The sequence below is a fragment of the Callionymus lyra genome, chromosome 10 (assembly GCF_982586985.1).
Source record: "Callionymus lyra chromosome 10, fCalLyr1.hap1.1, whole genome shotgun sequence".
In the NCBI taxonomy this organism is placed as follows: Eukaryota; Metazoa; Chordata; class Actinopteri; order Syngnathiformes; family Callionymidae; genus Callionymus; species Callionymus lyra.
In genome coordinates this window covers 6,774,248-6,786,784 of record NC_141827.1, presented here as the reverse complement: position 1 = coordinate 6,786,784, position 12,537 = coordinate 6,774,248, and the positions used below count along the sequence as shown (strand labels likewise).

General features: G+C 36.6%; 1 protein-coding gene across 2 annotated transcripts in view; it reads right to left on the bottom strand.

Moving 5' to 3' along the window:
• ece1 (endothelin converting enzyme 1) overlaps nt 1-12,537 on the bottom strand; it is a 28,440-nt gene that overhangs the window by 8,010 nt on the left and 7,893 nt on the right. The window contains exons 2-10 of one of the 2 annotated variants that reach the window (XM_087800420.1): nt 11,374-11,460; nt 8,217-8,355; nt 5,660-5,872; nt 5,468-5,592; nt 5,261-5,407; nt 3,509-3,574; nt 2,540-2,728; nt 2,314-2,456; nt 1,355-1,469 (exon numbers count right to left, since the gene is read on the bottom strand). In XM_087800420.1, the coding sequence (XP_087656546.1) occupies nt 1,355-1,469; nt 2,314-2,456; nt 2,540-2,728; nt 3,509-3,574; nt 5,261-5,407; nt 5,468-5,592; nt 5,660-5,872; nt 8,217-8,355; nt 11,374-11,460 (1,224 nt within the window). Of the gene's footprint in view, nt 1-1,354; nt 1,470-2,313; nt 2,457-2,539; nt 2,729-3,508; nt 3,575-5,260; nt 5,408-5,467; nt 5,593-5,659; nt 5,873-8,216; nt 8,356-11,373; nt 11,827-12,537 lie in introns of those variants that run through there. The other variant, XM_087800421.1, reaches the window with a different exon arrangement.

Here is a 12,537-nt window from a genome sequence, read left to right as displayed (position 1 = left end):
AGAAGATAAATCATAATCTGTGGAAGTTTATCTGAGTCATTAGAATATTCAATATTTAAATTGAATGTTTAAAATGTGAATGTTTTCAATGAAATGCTGTTGTTCTTTACTACAATTACACTTTAAAAAAAAAATATATATATATATATATATATATATATATATATATATATATATATTATTTTATATAATATATAATTTAATTGAAACTTTAACAAAAAAAAAAGTAACAATTACATGATAACAAAATAGATGATTATTGTTTAAAGCATATATTTTGATATTCTAATTCCAATCAATGAAAATATAAATAAGAAATTCAATCATTTTTAATCTGTAGCCTTTTAAATTAAACGTAAAAATATGGCATTCGTTTTTTTTTATGTTTATAATTCAATTAAATATTTTAAAAATGTTTGATTTGTTTTAATTCTATGAACAAATCTAATCTTATATTTACTAATTATTTATTTAAATTACTCAATCAAAACATATTTAACCTTTCAATATAAAACTTAAATTAAATCAAATGAAAAGAACAAAATGTTTAAAACAAAGAACAAGTTATTTTAATAACTAGAAGATAAATCATAAATTAAAAGGTTAACAGAATCATATCTACGCGTGTTTTATTTTTCCACCTGAATGTTGCAGGAATAATAACGCCTTTGTTTTCAAGGAGATAAACACGACAAAGTAAACTATCAAGGAAGCTAGAGGCTCGAACCAGTGACACACACTCGCAGATAAAGACAAACACAGTGAGGAAGTGACTCGTGTCCCGACATCAGGACGAATCTTTGCTTCGCTGGAAAATATGCAGCTGGACTCCCGGAATCTTTGTTATGACAGATGGTCGCGAGTGGGAAAGAAGAGGAACAGGATCTTCCAGAGATAAACGAGGAGCCGCTCATAGAGTTACGCAACTTTGGAAAGAGGAACAAACTCTTTTAAATGCAAGATAAGATGTATTCATGTAATATAACATGAATGGCCTGATGTTAAAGCTTAATTTTATTATTATTGTTTTCTTGTTTTTACATTTTTCAAGTTGAGATTTTCACTAAATATGTGTTACCGACAAGAGCTTGAGTTAAAAGTGTTTACACAACATTTCATACGGCAGAAAAATGTAAACAAGAGAAAGAAATAAAAGTGCACTTGACACTATTGTTGATAGATAATTAAAGTATTTAGTGATTAACCGTGATAAACTAGGTAAAACAAAATAATAATGCGATTAATCGTGATTAATCAGGGAATCGTGCAATTAATCGTGATAAAATTTTGCATCGTTCCCCAGCTCTACGATTTTTATTTATACATTATTTCTGTAGGAAGTTCAAATTCTCACCTTCTTTGTTCCGAACATGACTTCGTTGAAGCGCTGCTCCGCGTCCCGGAACCTCTGATCCAAAATGGACGCCATCTTCCTCACCACTTTCATGATCATGTAGTTGTTGAGAAGACTGGACACCAAAAACACAAAGTCATTCACGGGTTCAGAAAAATCCAGTCGCTTGTTGTACTCAGCCACTAGATGGCAGCACTCATTATGCCCTACGAAGCTAAAGAAACTAAAAATTCCAGCAGGATGACTGAGGACGAGAGGATACAGTGACTCTAAAACTGATGTTTGGACATATTTTTGATTTCAAATCATGTGGTCTGTAAATTCTGCAACACAAGAGTCAAGTACTCGACAATACTACAAATATATACTTGTCACTACAGTATCACTATATATATATATATATATATATATATATTGTGTCGTTTAACGTGTATTGTGATACGTATTGTACGGCCAGATTCAATCAAAAAACACAAAGTCATTCACTGGTTCAGAAAAATCCAGTCGCTTGTTGTACTCAGCCACTAGATGGCAGCACTTATTATGTCCTACGAAGCTAAAGAAACTATAAATTCCAGCAGGATGACTGAGGACGAGAGGATACAGTGACTCTAAAGCTGATGTTTGGACATATTTTTGTTTCAAATCAAATGAAAGAAGTTACGACTTCGTCAAGAGTCATGTGGTCTGTAAATACTACAACACAAGAGTCAAGTACTCGACAATACTACAAATATATACTTCTTACTACAGTATCACTATATACAGTATATATTGTGTCGTTTAACGTGTATTGTGATACGTATTGTACGGCCAGATTCGATCAATACACGTCCCTAGTGGAGGTTATGGACATAGTTGAGCTTCAGTTCTTGTTGATACCTCTTGGTTTGCGGCTCCAGGCGGAGACATAACTTCACCGACGTATTGTATTTGACACAAACGTGGTAGAATCTGACCTTTTATTCGTGTTCTGGATGACGTCAGAGACCCTCTGCAGATATTCCTTGGCATAAACCACCACTGGCTCAGAGTCGCTCAACGTCACAGGATCGAACAGTTCAACCAGATACGGCATCCAGTCGACTGCAGGAGCCAGGGTCTGCAGCAGCAAAATCAAAACACATGAGAGATGTAACTAACAAAGAGAAAGAGCGACGTATTGTAGGAGGAAGAACGACTTACTTTTAAATCTTTGGCCTCCATCTTGTTATAGATCAACTCCTCGTCCCTTCTCTCGTCCTGAGGGACCGTTATGTTGGCGAGGGTCGTCTCAAAGTCCACCAGCTCCTCCATTAGTTTCCGGGAGGTCGTTTCAGAACCTCCCAGAAGAACCCCCAACTCTGTCAGGAAGTTGAGGTACGCCGTCAGATACTGCAAGAGACCAAGAGGACCAGATTGAGGCGACCAAGAGAGGAGAGAAATCCTACACTGCACGAATATACATGTATATACTAAACACAAATACACATGTATACTCATGTTCTTCAGTGTGAGAAAATATTAATACACTGAAATGTCACAATATTATTTTTCTCGATATCGTACCGATATTCAGAAGGAGTGTATCGATCAAAAAATATAAATACAGTATATATTTTTTTGTTTTGCAAATCATGCTTATTTTTATTATTTATAATATTAATTATTTAATGCTTTATATTTCAATTAGGTGTATGTAAAATAACATAATATAAATTTAAAATAAATATATATATATATATATATATATATACATACACGTTTACAATTAACATGCATTATTCAATGTAGTTCAAATATTGTTATTCGTGTGTTGCAATTTAACTTCCGCAGTAATTATGTCCTACGCAGCTAAAGGAACAGTGGAATACTGCAAGATCCCGACGATGACTGAGGACGAGAGGATACAGTCGACTCCAGCAGCTTTTAAAGCTGATGTTTGGACATATTTTGGTTTTTAAAACAAACTACGTCAAGAGTCATGTGGTCTGTAAATACTGCAACATCAGAGTCAAGTACTCGACAATACTACAAATATATACTGGTTACTACAGTATCACAATACATCGTATTGTTGTCCCTGTTTCGTGACATGTCCAGAATGGTTCAAATACATGCTCCTAGTGGAACAGATTCTGTATCTCGTAGTGGAGCTTCGGTCCTTATGGATACCTTCTCGTTGGCGGTCTTGTTGAGGTAGTAATCCCGGGAAGGAAGACCCAGACTGGACTGATCCACCTACAGCACAGGAACCAAAGACAAACAAGCCATCAGGCGCCTTCAAGCTTGAAGGAACAAGCAGCAGCATTCAGCAGGGAGGCTAAAAGAAGCAGCGGTTTCTCTCATGTGACGCTCAACATTAAAAAAAAAGTGTGAAACCAAAACCACAGAAACAACAAGGGGATTTCCAGAAACACTGGTTTCCACAAGTGAAGCCGTGACAAGAGAGAATAGACTTTGAGTTCCTGGTAGCAGTGAATATGGAATATAAACTGATTTATTGAGGTCTATCTGATTAGATAGTGACAGTATAACGGTCAAACTTATGATCCATTTTATGTTCTTTTGTCAAAAGTAGATTTATGTTCATGTTGTGGCCTATTAATGTGCCAGTGATTAAGATAAGATAAGGAACGTTTTGCCCCCTCGTGTGATCGACTTTGACAGCCGTGTTCTTATCGGTTTACAACAGTGATTATTGAGTGATTCGTTTATAGAAAAATGGCAGAACGGAGACAAGAAATTGCATATTTATGGAAGCAAGTAAAAAATGTGTCACGAGAAAGTGGTTTAATCAGACACTGAAGATAACTGGATAGAGTTTGTTTACGATATCTACAAGAAGAAGAAGTTGTTATTCACGACTGAACAGGACACATTTTATGGATCAAATTGACTTGAGTATTTAAAATCTATTAGAAACGATCTGAAGAGAGAGAGTTCGTTTTTTCTATATTTTCCCCTCTACAAATATTTTTATTTTATTTAATTTTTCTGAGATTTCGAAAACTATGGAACGGAATAGTCGTGTGGATTTGTTCATTTTTTTTGTACATCGCCATTTTCTGTCATTACAGTAAATCTAAAAACTTTTCCAAAAAAACCCAAAACACCTGTGCTGTGTCCCAAATCACTCACTTTTCAGAGTGCACTGGTTTACAGTACACTTTAGGATAGTGCATGTACTTGCCCATTGCACACATTTCCGGCAGTGTAGTACTGTCTCAAATCAAACACTGTCACTACACACTTCCTGAAATGACTCGACAGCTTCTTCTTCTACTACCTTTTAACGCTGATTGTAACCAGTCGTTGAAACACTTTCACTGACGCATGACAGCGATTTTCACCAATTGAAACAAGTTATTAAGTTGTGTTTCATTGTGTTATTACTGTTGTTGTGTTGTTTTGTGTTAAATATAGTGTATATCTTTGTGACATTTACGCCGGTATCTGCTCCGAAGACGCGTCATCAGTGACGTAGCTTCAGTTTAGCTTCATCTACGTCACTAAGATGGTGGTTTTAAGGGTGGAAAGCGTCCATCGATCCACACAATTTTCTGGCCAATGTAGTGCTCATTGCGCACTACATTTTCTCACACTGCTCATCTAGACGCACTTGTGCACTCAAAATATTAAGTGTAAGTGCAGAAGTGCGTGATTATCATTGGTATTTAACAATTGGTTTAGGACCAAATATTGGGTCGCAGAAACATTTTCAGTGGCTTGTAGTTGCTTCCTTGGACAAAAAATACATTTTCTAACTTATTTTCCCGCAATAAAAAGCACCAAACCCTGAGGAAAGAGTCTTCACTTTCAATCTCCACTTTTGGACTTGGTTTCAAACACTAAAACGTTCAATGGTCGGGGACCCGGAAGAGAACTTGATAGAGATGAAGTCATTTTTAAACGTCATCTTCTGACCTGGATGATGTTACTGCTGGAATTCTTGGAGTCCGTGCTCACGAACACGGTGAAAAAAGGCGACGTGTGATAGTTCGCCGAAACCGTTCGCAGAACCTCTTGGAAGTTGTTCTTGTCCCAGGCCTCGGTCAAGGACCATCCTCCGATCTGAAAGCGCAGCAGAGTGAAGGGAGGCTCTGGACGAGCTCGGGATATTAAACTTCATACCTGAGTAATTAACTCTTGTAATGGTTTCGCTCCCAATTCCTCAATCTTGGATTCCTTCATGCAGGCTTGATAATACCGCTGAGCTTTTTCCTCCGCTTTACTCAAGCCTTTCATGGTGGTGTTTTCTGCACAAACATACACGGAGGGTGAAGCGAAAGTCTCCGCGGCTACGATCCAAAACCGAGACTTTACCCAACAACTGCTTCATGACCAGCATGTTTTTCTCCCACAGTTTGCTGAAGGGTCCCCAGCGGGAGTTCCCCTCGGGGAGGGGGTTGTTCTTCACCCAGCCCCCGCAGGCGAAGTCGTAGAAGTCGTGGCAGGGGTCCACGGAGCGGTCCAGGGCCCCCAGGACCGAGCTGGCCACGGTCACGCAGGGTTCTGTAAGACACAGGCCCGGATGAACTGCAGAGAGACGACGACAACGTTAGGCCAGAAGAAAGTCGGCTTTTTAACGTTCGACTGGCGAACAGACGCTGAACTGAACATTCCCCGCTAGAATGTTTTGGAGGCTTTTGACAACATCTGGAAGCAATTGTTGATGTGAAGCTACGGCTTAAATACACAACCTCGAGGGAATATTTTCTGCTTATATAAACAAACAGGGTTGGACGTTTGTCTGCTTCGGTTCTTTGGTCAATATTTAGCAACGATGCTAGTTTTCAACATTTTGTGTCAATTTCTGTTGTAAAAATAAATTGTTTTATACATTATAATTATTCAACCCACATTTTTAATGATCGTCTTCTTCATTGTTGAATGCAAAATTACCCCAAATATGTTTATTTAATCAGACTGTATTGTTGGAAACTATGAATGAACGCAGATATTTATCCACAAAAAACAGACTTTTCTTTTTCTTTTACTCAAGAACATATTTTTTGAGGCGAGTTTGCACCTGTTGTTCTGAGATGGAAAGTTTCATGTTAACATCTACAAGGCCTTGGAAATGTCTTGATCGATCACCAAATCCATCCATCAATGAATTTGATTAAAACCAAGTTTTTACTATCACTCCATTGACCAAATAGTCTGCCTGCTTCCTTTCGTAGCCTTTTGCTGGTGATGCTGCTCGTACATGTGTCGTTTTCTCATATTGAATTCAACCAATCGGGGTCAAGTGTGTTTGGATGGTCGGAGCATCGTCAAGGACAGGAGATCGAACCCAACACTAGACGTGTAATTAAACACGACCGATCTCATTCATATACAGTCATACACTATTGTTTATTTGAGTTTTAAAATGCAATTTTTGTACGGTGAGTGATGAAACGTTACCAGCTCACATTTGTCTTAAAACATTTTTGTCTTTCGACCTTTGACTTTGTTTTTTGACTGTCACAGGAAAAGGATGTTTGTCACTGAGCACTCATTGGTTGAACCAGCTGAGTTGGCGTGTGGTGAAAAGATGGAGGGATTAAACGACTGAGATGGTGTGAAGAAGGAGAAACGAGATTGTCATCACGGAAAATTCAATTTTGTTTTTGTAAACTCAACTGACACGACATTTAGCGACATCGGGACCAAGAGATATAAAGAGATAAATAAGAAGTTAATCTTGTTTTAGTGATGCAAGTCGGGGGTTAGGCCCCAAAGACTTGATCTTAGACAGGCTAGGAACAACTCATCAATAAACATAAAGTGTAGTAAGATTTTAAGAAGTGAAGCTGCCTTTCTGATAGTTTCTTTCTGACCAAAACGGGATTCGCTCAAAACAAATCTGCATTTGGGAAGTTGTACGGTTCAAAAATACTTGACTGTCTAGAGACAATATATACGACTCGTACGGTAAGAGACAGTTGAGAGAATCCCGACGGAGGATTCATCCTCTTCATCCTTGGAAAGTGTGAGCTGGCTTACATGTGTGAATACATGGAAGCGACACAAGAGTTCCCAAGACAAATCTGAGGAAACGGATCAAAACGATGCCTGGAAAATGGAAATGACGATTCATCCTCAAACGGAAGTTTTTTTTTTTTTTCAATGTTTCATGGTCACAGACATCTTTTGTCAAAGGGTCGTCTTCAGTGTTCATAGCATGATGAGTTAATTTAGAGCTAGTTTATCTCAACATGCTTTTACCATCATTGATATATTAGTGTCAACTTTGACAATACTAATGTGGTTTTCTATGCTTCAATAGATCCCCAGTTCTCTCCAGCACCCCCATGGACCCTCCTACACTCTCCTCTTTTCTCTCACTATATCCTCCCTCACTCCTCTCCTTATCCATCTGTCTACCCCCCCATCCTTCCTCCCAGCCGGTCAAAGCGGCAGGCCGTCAACAATGAGTCTGGTTCCGCTCGAGGTTTCTGCCTTCTAAAAGGAAATTTTTCCTCGCCATTGCTCACTGTACAGCTCACTGTACAGTGTTTTGCTTCTTGCTCTTTGTTGAATTGCTGGGATCTATTTTTCCTTAATCAACTGTAGTCTTATTTCAACTGTATAGTGACTTGAGATAACTTGGTTATGATAAGACACTTTAAATAAAATTGAATTGAATTGAATAGTTTCTAACTTTTTAACTACAAATGATCAGTTTTCTCTCAAACTTCTTATAAAGTAAATAGTTGTTTTCTTGACACAATTGACAAGGAAGTAAAGTAGGAAACTACTTTTTCATATACATCAACCACAATTTAGTTTATACAATCTATTGTTACGGTTTCTCTTAATCAACAAGTTCATTTGGGGAATAAAATAAAGCGTAAAAGGAGCTGAAAAAGCTTCAACGGTCGCCGGGACTCACCTTGTCTGTAGAAGACTCCGGTGGTGATGAGTGAGATGAACAGTCCGACAGAAACGATGCAAACAACGATCAGAAGCCGCTGCTCTCTCTGTGTTCGCTCGTGCCAACATGAGTAGCCTCTTCTCTGCAGGAGCGTCACCTGAGGACACCAGACCCTCGGATTAACTTCTCATGGAAAACACGGGACGGATTATACCTCATTAGCTTATATAACTAATGATAAATATACAATATTTACATAAACTAATTGTGAAAATATAAGTAAGACGACAAGAATTTTAGTTCAATTTATCTTTCTATGCCATAATACATTTAAATATTAATAGGTAGTCATGTAAAGAGTTTAATAAGAATTTAGAAAACTATTATTATTTAATTAAACGTGGTAAAAAAGGTAAATATTTTTGTCCCAAATTATATATTAAAAAATGGTAGTTTATTCTATACAAAAAATATTATGCAAGCACAAGTTTAACTTTGTAATTCAAATAAAATATCTTATAATTATGAAATCCGGCTAAATAAATGTTTACTTGAATATTTATTAAAAAGTCAACTTAATGATGGAATAGAGAGATAAAACATTATCGTGTCACACGACAAACTCCCTAATCCAGTTATTAACTGATAATATATACGAAACTCAACAACTACAATATTTTTTAAGATAAATGAATTGCTAAATATAAGTATAATGGCAATAATTTTGTGGTTAATTTTGGATGGAAAAAACAAATAAATAACATTTTATGCAAGTAAATGACACTAATAATAGTTTTCTTTTTTCTTGTAAAAAAAAAGCAGCTAAATTAATGTTCTCATGGAGAAGATAAAGGTTAAAATGTTGATTTATTTTACGTTTCAAAAACACTAATAAGCATTAAATCAAAGTTTTAAATACACAGAAAGACTGTATGAAAGAAAGCTCAAATATAGACATTTAAATAAGAGAGAAGGAGAAAAGGATATAAAGGGCAGATAAAGTTGTTAAGAAAACCGTGAACAGTAAAGAGAAAAAAAATGAGATGATTAATTATGAATAAAGGTTGTAACGTAAGTCTTAGTCTTAAACTCATTTGTGATCAGAAGTGTTCTATTTATAGTCCATAATACGGCTCTAGAAATACCACGTTTACCAGTGACGTCGGAAAAAATGACCTTTAAGCGGAAAGGCATTCACTGAGCTCATAAATCAACTCTTTTGCTTTGACGCCTATTGTTGTTTCTCAGAGTAAACATAAATCTCACGATCAAATCTCTGCGACTTTATCCATTTACAAAAACGTTTGATAATCCCACAGTAGTCAATTACCCTGAGGTCGCGCTCAGGATCCAGTTAACCCACATTAGTGAGAATGAGGTTTCGCCAGTGAAACATAATGAGCTCCAGTGAAATGTGTCGAGGCCTTCGTGGCTTCTTGATCCCCAGGGGCTCAGAATTTGGGTTTGTATAGATTGTGTTATTATAGTCTTTGACGATTTCACATCTGCTCATTTTCAAACCGTCGGCACAACAGGTGTAAGAACCTCTGAACGAGTGTCGAAAAGATCAAATAAATCTGAGGAAATTATTAAAAACAACTTCCCTTTTTCGCAGATTTGAGGAAGTAGAGTTTTCTAAAAGTAACACTTCATCATTTTGTATCATGGATTATGCAGAAGTATTTAAAGTTGTTGAAACATTGTTTGACCTTGTATTGTATCAGAATGAAAGCAAGTAGTTTTTGGCCTCCATTTAATATACTTGTCTTTGCTTGGATAACATAAATCCATAAATAAACACTGTATATTAGGGCTGTAATAAAATATTGATATTTCAATACCAATCCAAAATCCTGGCGATGACTGAGGACGAGAGGATACAGTGGACTCCAGCAGCTTTTAAAGCTGATTTTTGGACATATTTTGGTTTGAAAACAATTCAAAGCAGTAACGTCTTCCTCAAAATAAATTCTGCAACAACAGAGTCAAGTACTTATACTTACTACTACGTAGTACTACGAGTGTTGCGATACATCGTATTTTTGCCCATATATTGTGAAAAGTATCATACGGATTATTTTCAATAGACACACCTAATAAAAATAGGTGTACTTTGGTTAATTATACCAAAACCTCCTTTGTTAGTATAATGATGGAGTTATGCTCTAAGCTACATGCATACTTTAAAACTGGTTTTCACGTCATGACATTTTTTTCTTTTTGCATCATTTCCTGCTTCAAGCCGACAGACTCGTGGTTGGTGTTGGTCAAGGTTTTTTTGTTGACATAATTCATTGGATGAAGTCGGACTAAATGTGTCAGACGAGATGAGATCGATAAGAAACTACAACTACAAATACATTTGCTGTAGTGAGAACATGAGTCATCAAATATTTACACAACATTACACTAAAATAAGTTAACATCACACCTTTATTTACTGCCTCAATGTTTAGTCTGTGTCAAAAGATAATTGCTGAGGAGATAAGTTAAATAACAGTAAAATATTCATCAGTAATATTCATTTAAATTAAATTTTACACACTTTGGAAACAAAAAAGGTTACAATATTTACAATATATTATAAAGGTTTAGTGATATTTATGGAAGACATTCCTGGTTTTACAATGATCACCAATTCCTTCACCAGATTGAAAACATTTAATCAAACTTCATTAGACGTTTTATTAAACACTAAAGATTTTAAGGTCAGGACAGCAGGCTTCACTTATGGTGTCCATGTGCAACATGTTGGTGACTCCTTACCTAAACTAATAATTCAAATAAAACCAATTGAAAATGGGTTGTACAGCAACAATAGATGTTTTTCCTTATCTCACATAACATGGATCTCATGTTACTGTACAGCAACAGTGACCGATGACACAATACGTTCACACAAACAAAACTATTATTAAGTTATTAAGGGTGAAAGGATAAAAAAAATGAATGAAAATGATCATATTTTAAACATAATTGAGGGCATTTAAAACATTTAGAGAAATACATGTTTATAATAATTATCATCTTGTTTCTGGTGTTTGTTTGTAAAGTCATCCACTGTATTTAACATAAGTAAACAGTATTATTCACTTTTGTTTCGTGAGTAAAGTTGCTCTGACAAGTTTCTAAGAGCCGCTGAATAATTGAGCTCTACAAGGAAGTGGATTTCTACCTGCATAGGTGATGACGGGTAGATGTCGTCGCCGGTGGAGTCCACCAGGTCCTCCTCGTCCAGCGTGGCTCTCTTGTACGAGGACATCTGAAAATGAAAGTTGAGAAAAGACTCCCTCAGTGCTTCCATGCTACTTTTAGACCCTCTGCTCTCCACTGACGTGCGAGAGGCAACTATGGGCTCCTCGGCTATTCTGCTCCGGCTCTAACAATCCATGGGAACAAAAAAAAAAATCTAGATTGTCTGACCATCAGGGGAACGACGTTAATCTCCTCCTCAAAGACAACTCTCTGCTCTTCTCCACGTGAGAAACCCCCCTGGCAGGTTCCATTATTACCCCTAACTGACAATAAAATCCCTCACTACTTCCAGGACTTCCTCTTCGGCCCCGTCTGTGAAAACATGGCACGAGAGAACAGGAAGAAGAACTGGCTTGAGTGATTTACATGTGTGTTTTTGTGTGAGTGTGCGTCGCCCAATGTGGTTTCACTCAGACGAAGGGAGGGAACTATTTCACACCCAGCTGATCTTCCATAGGTCATGGTAAACCCAGGAGGGAGGGGTTTGGGATACCTCAAGCTCCGCCCACTACATGCTCGAAGTCGTCGTCAATGGCGACCGTTACCTGATAGGCATGACAGACAGTTCTGCTGCCCTTTAACCCTTCGTTCACTGAGTAACAAAATCCTATGTTGCCCCGACAATGAGACAAAGTTTTGTCAAATAAAAATTAAAAGCTTAAACCACTTCAAGTAATAAGAAAGTTTCTGTCACTGGGATTTTATATAGTAAATTAAAAAATATATAAAACTTTACTAAGAGTATTTTACACAACTTTTTTTGTGACACACTTCAGAGGAAAAAAAGCTTTTTACAATATTTACAATTCTACGGGGTTTTTTTTATACATGAATTTGAATTCAAATGTGTCACAAATGTGAGGTAAAATTTTAATTACAGCGAAATATTTGCTACTATGTGTATAAGTAAAAAAACAAAACATCGAAATTACCTATAATTTATAATAACGTACCAATATTAAGGAGCACTGTATTGATGATTTCCTTTTTGGATTTCGTTTAATTATATTGCATATTGCAGATAATAAAACGTTTTTTAATCAGATTTTAAAAAATGTTTTTAGCGTTATACAACAAATGTGAG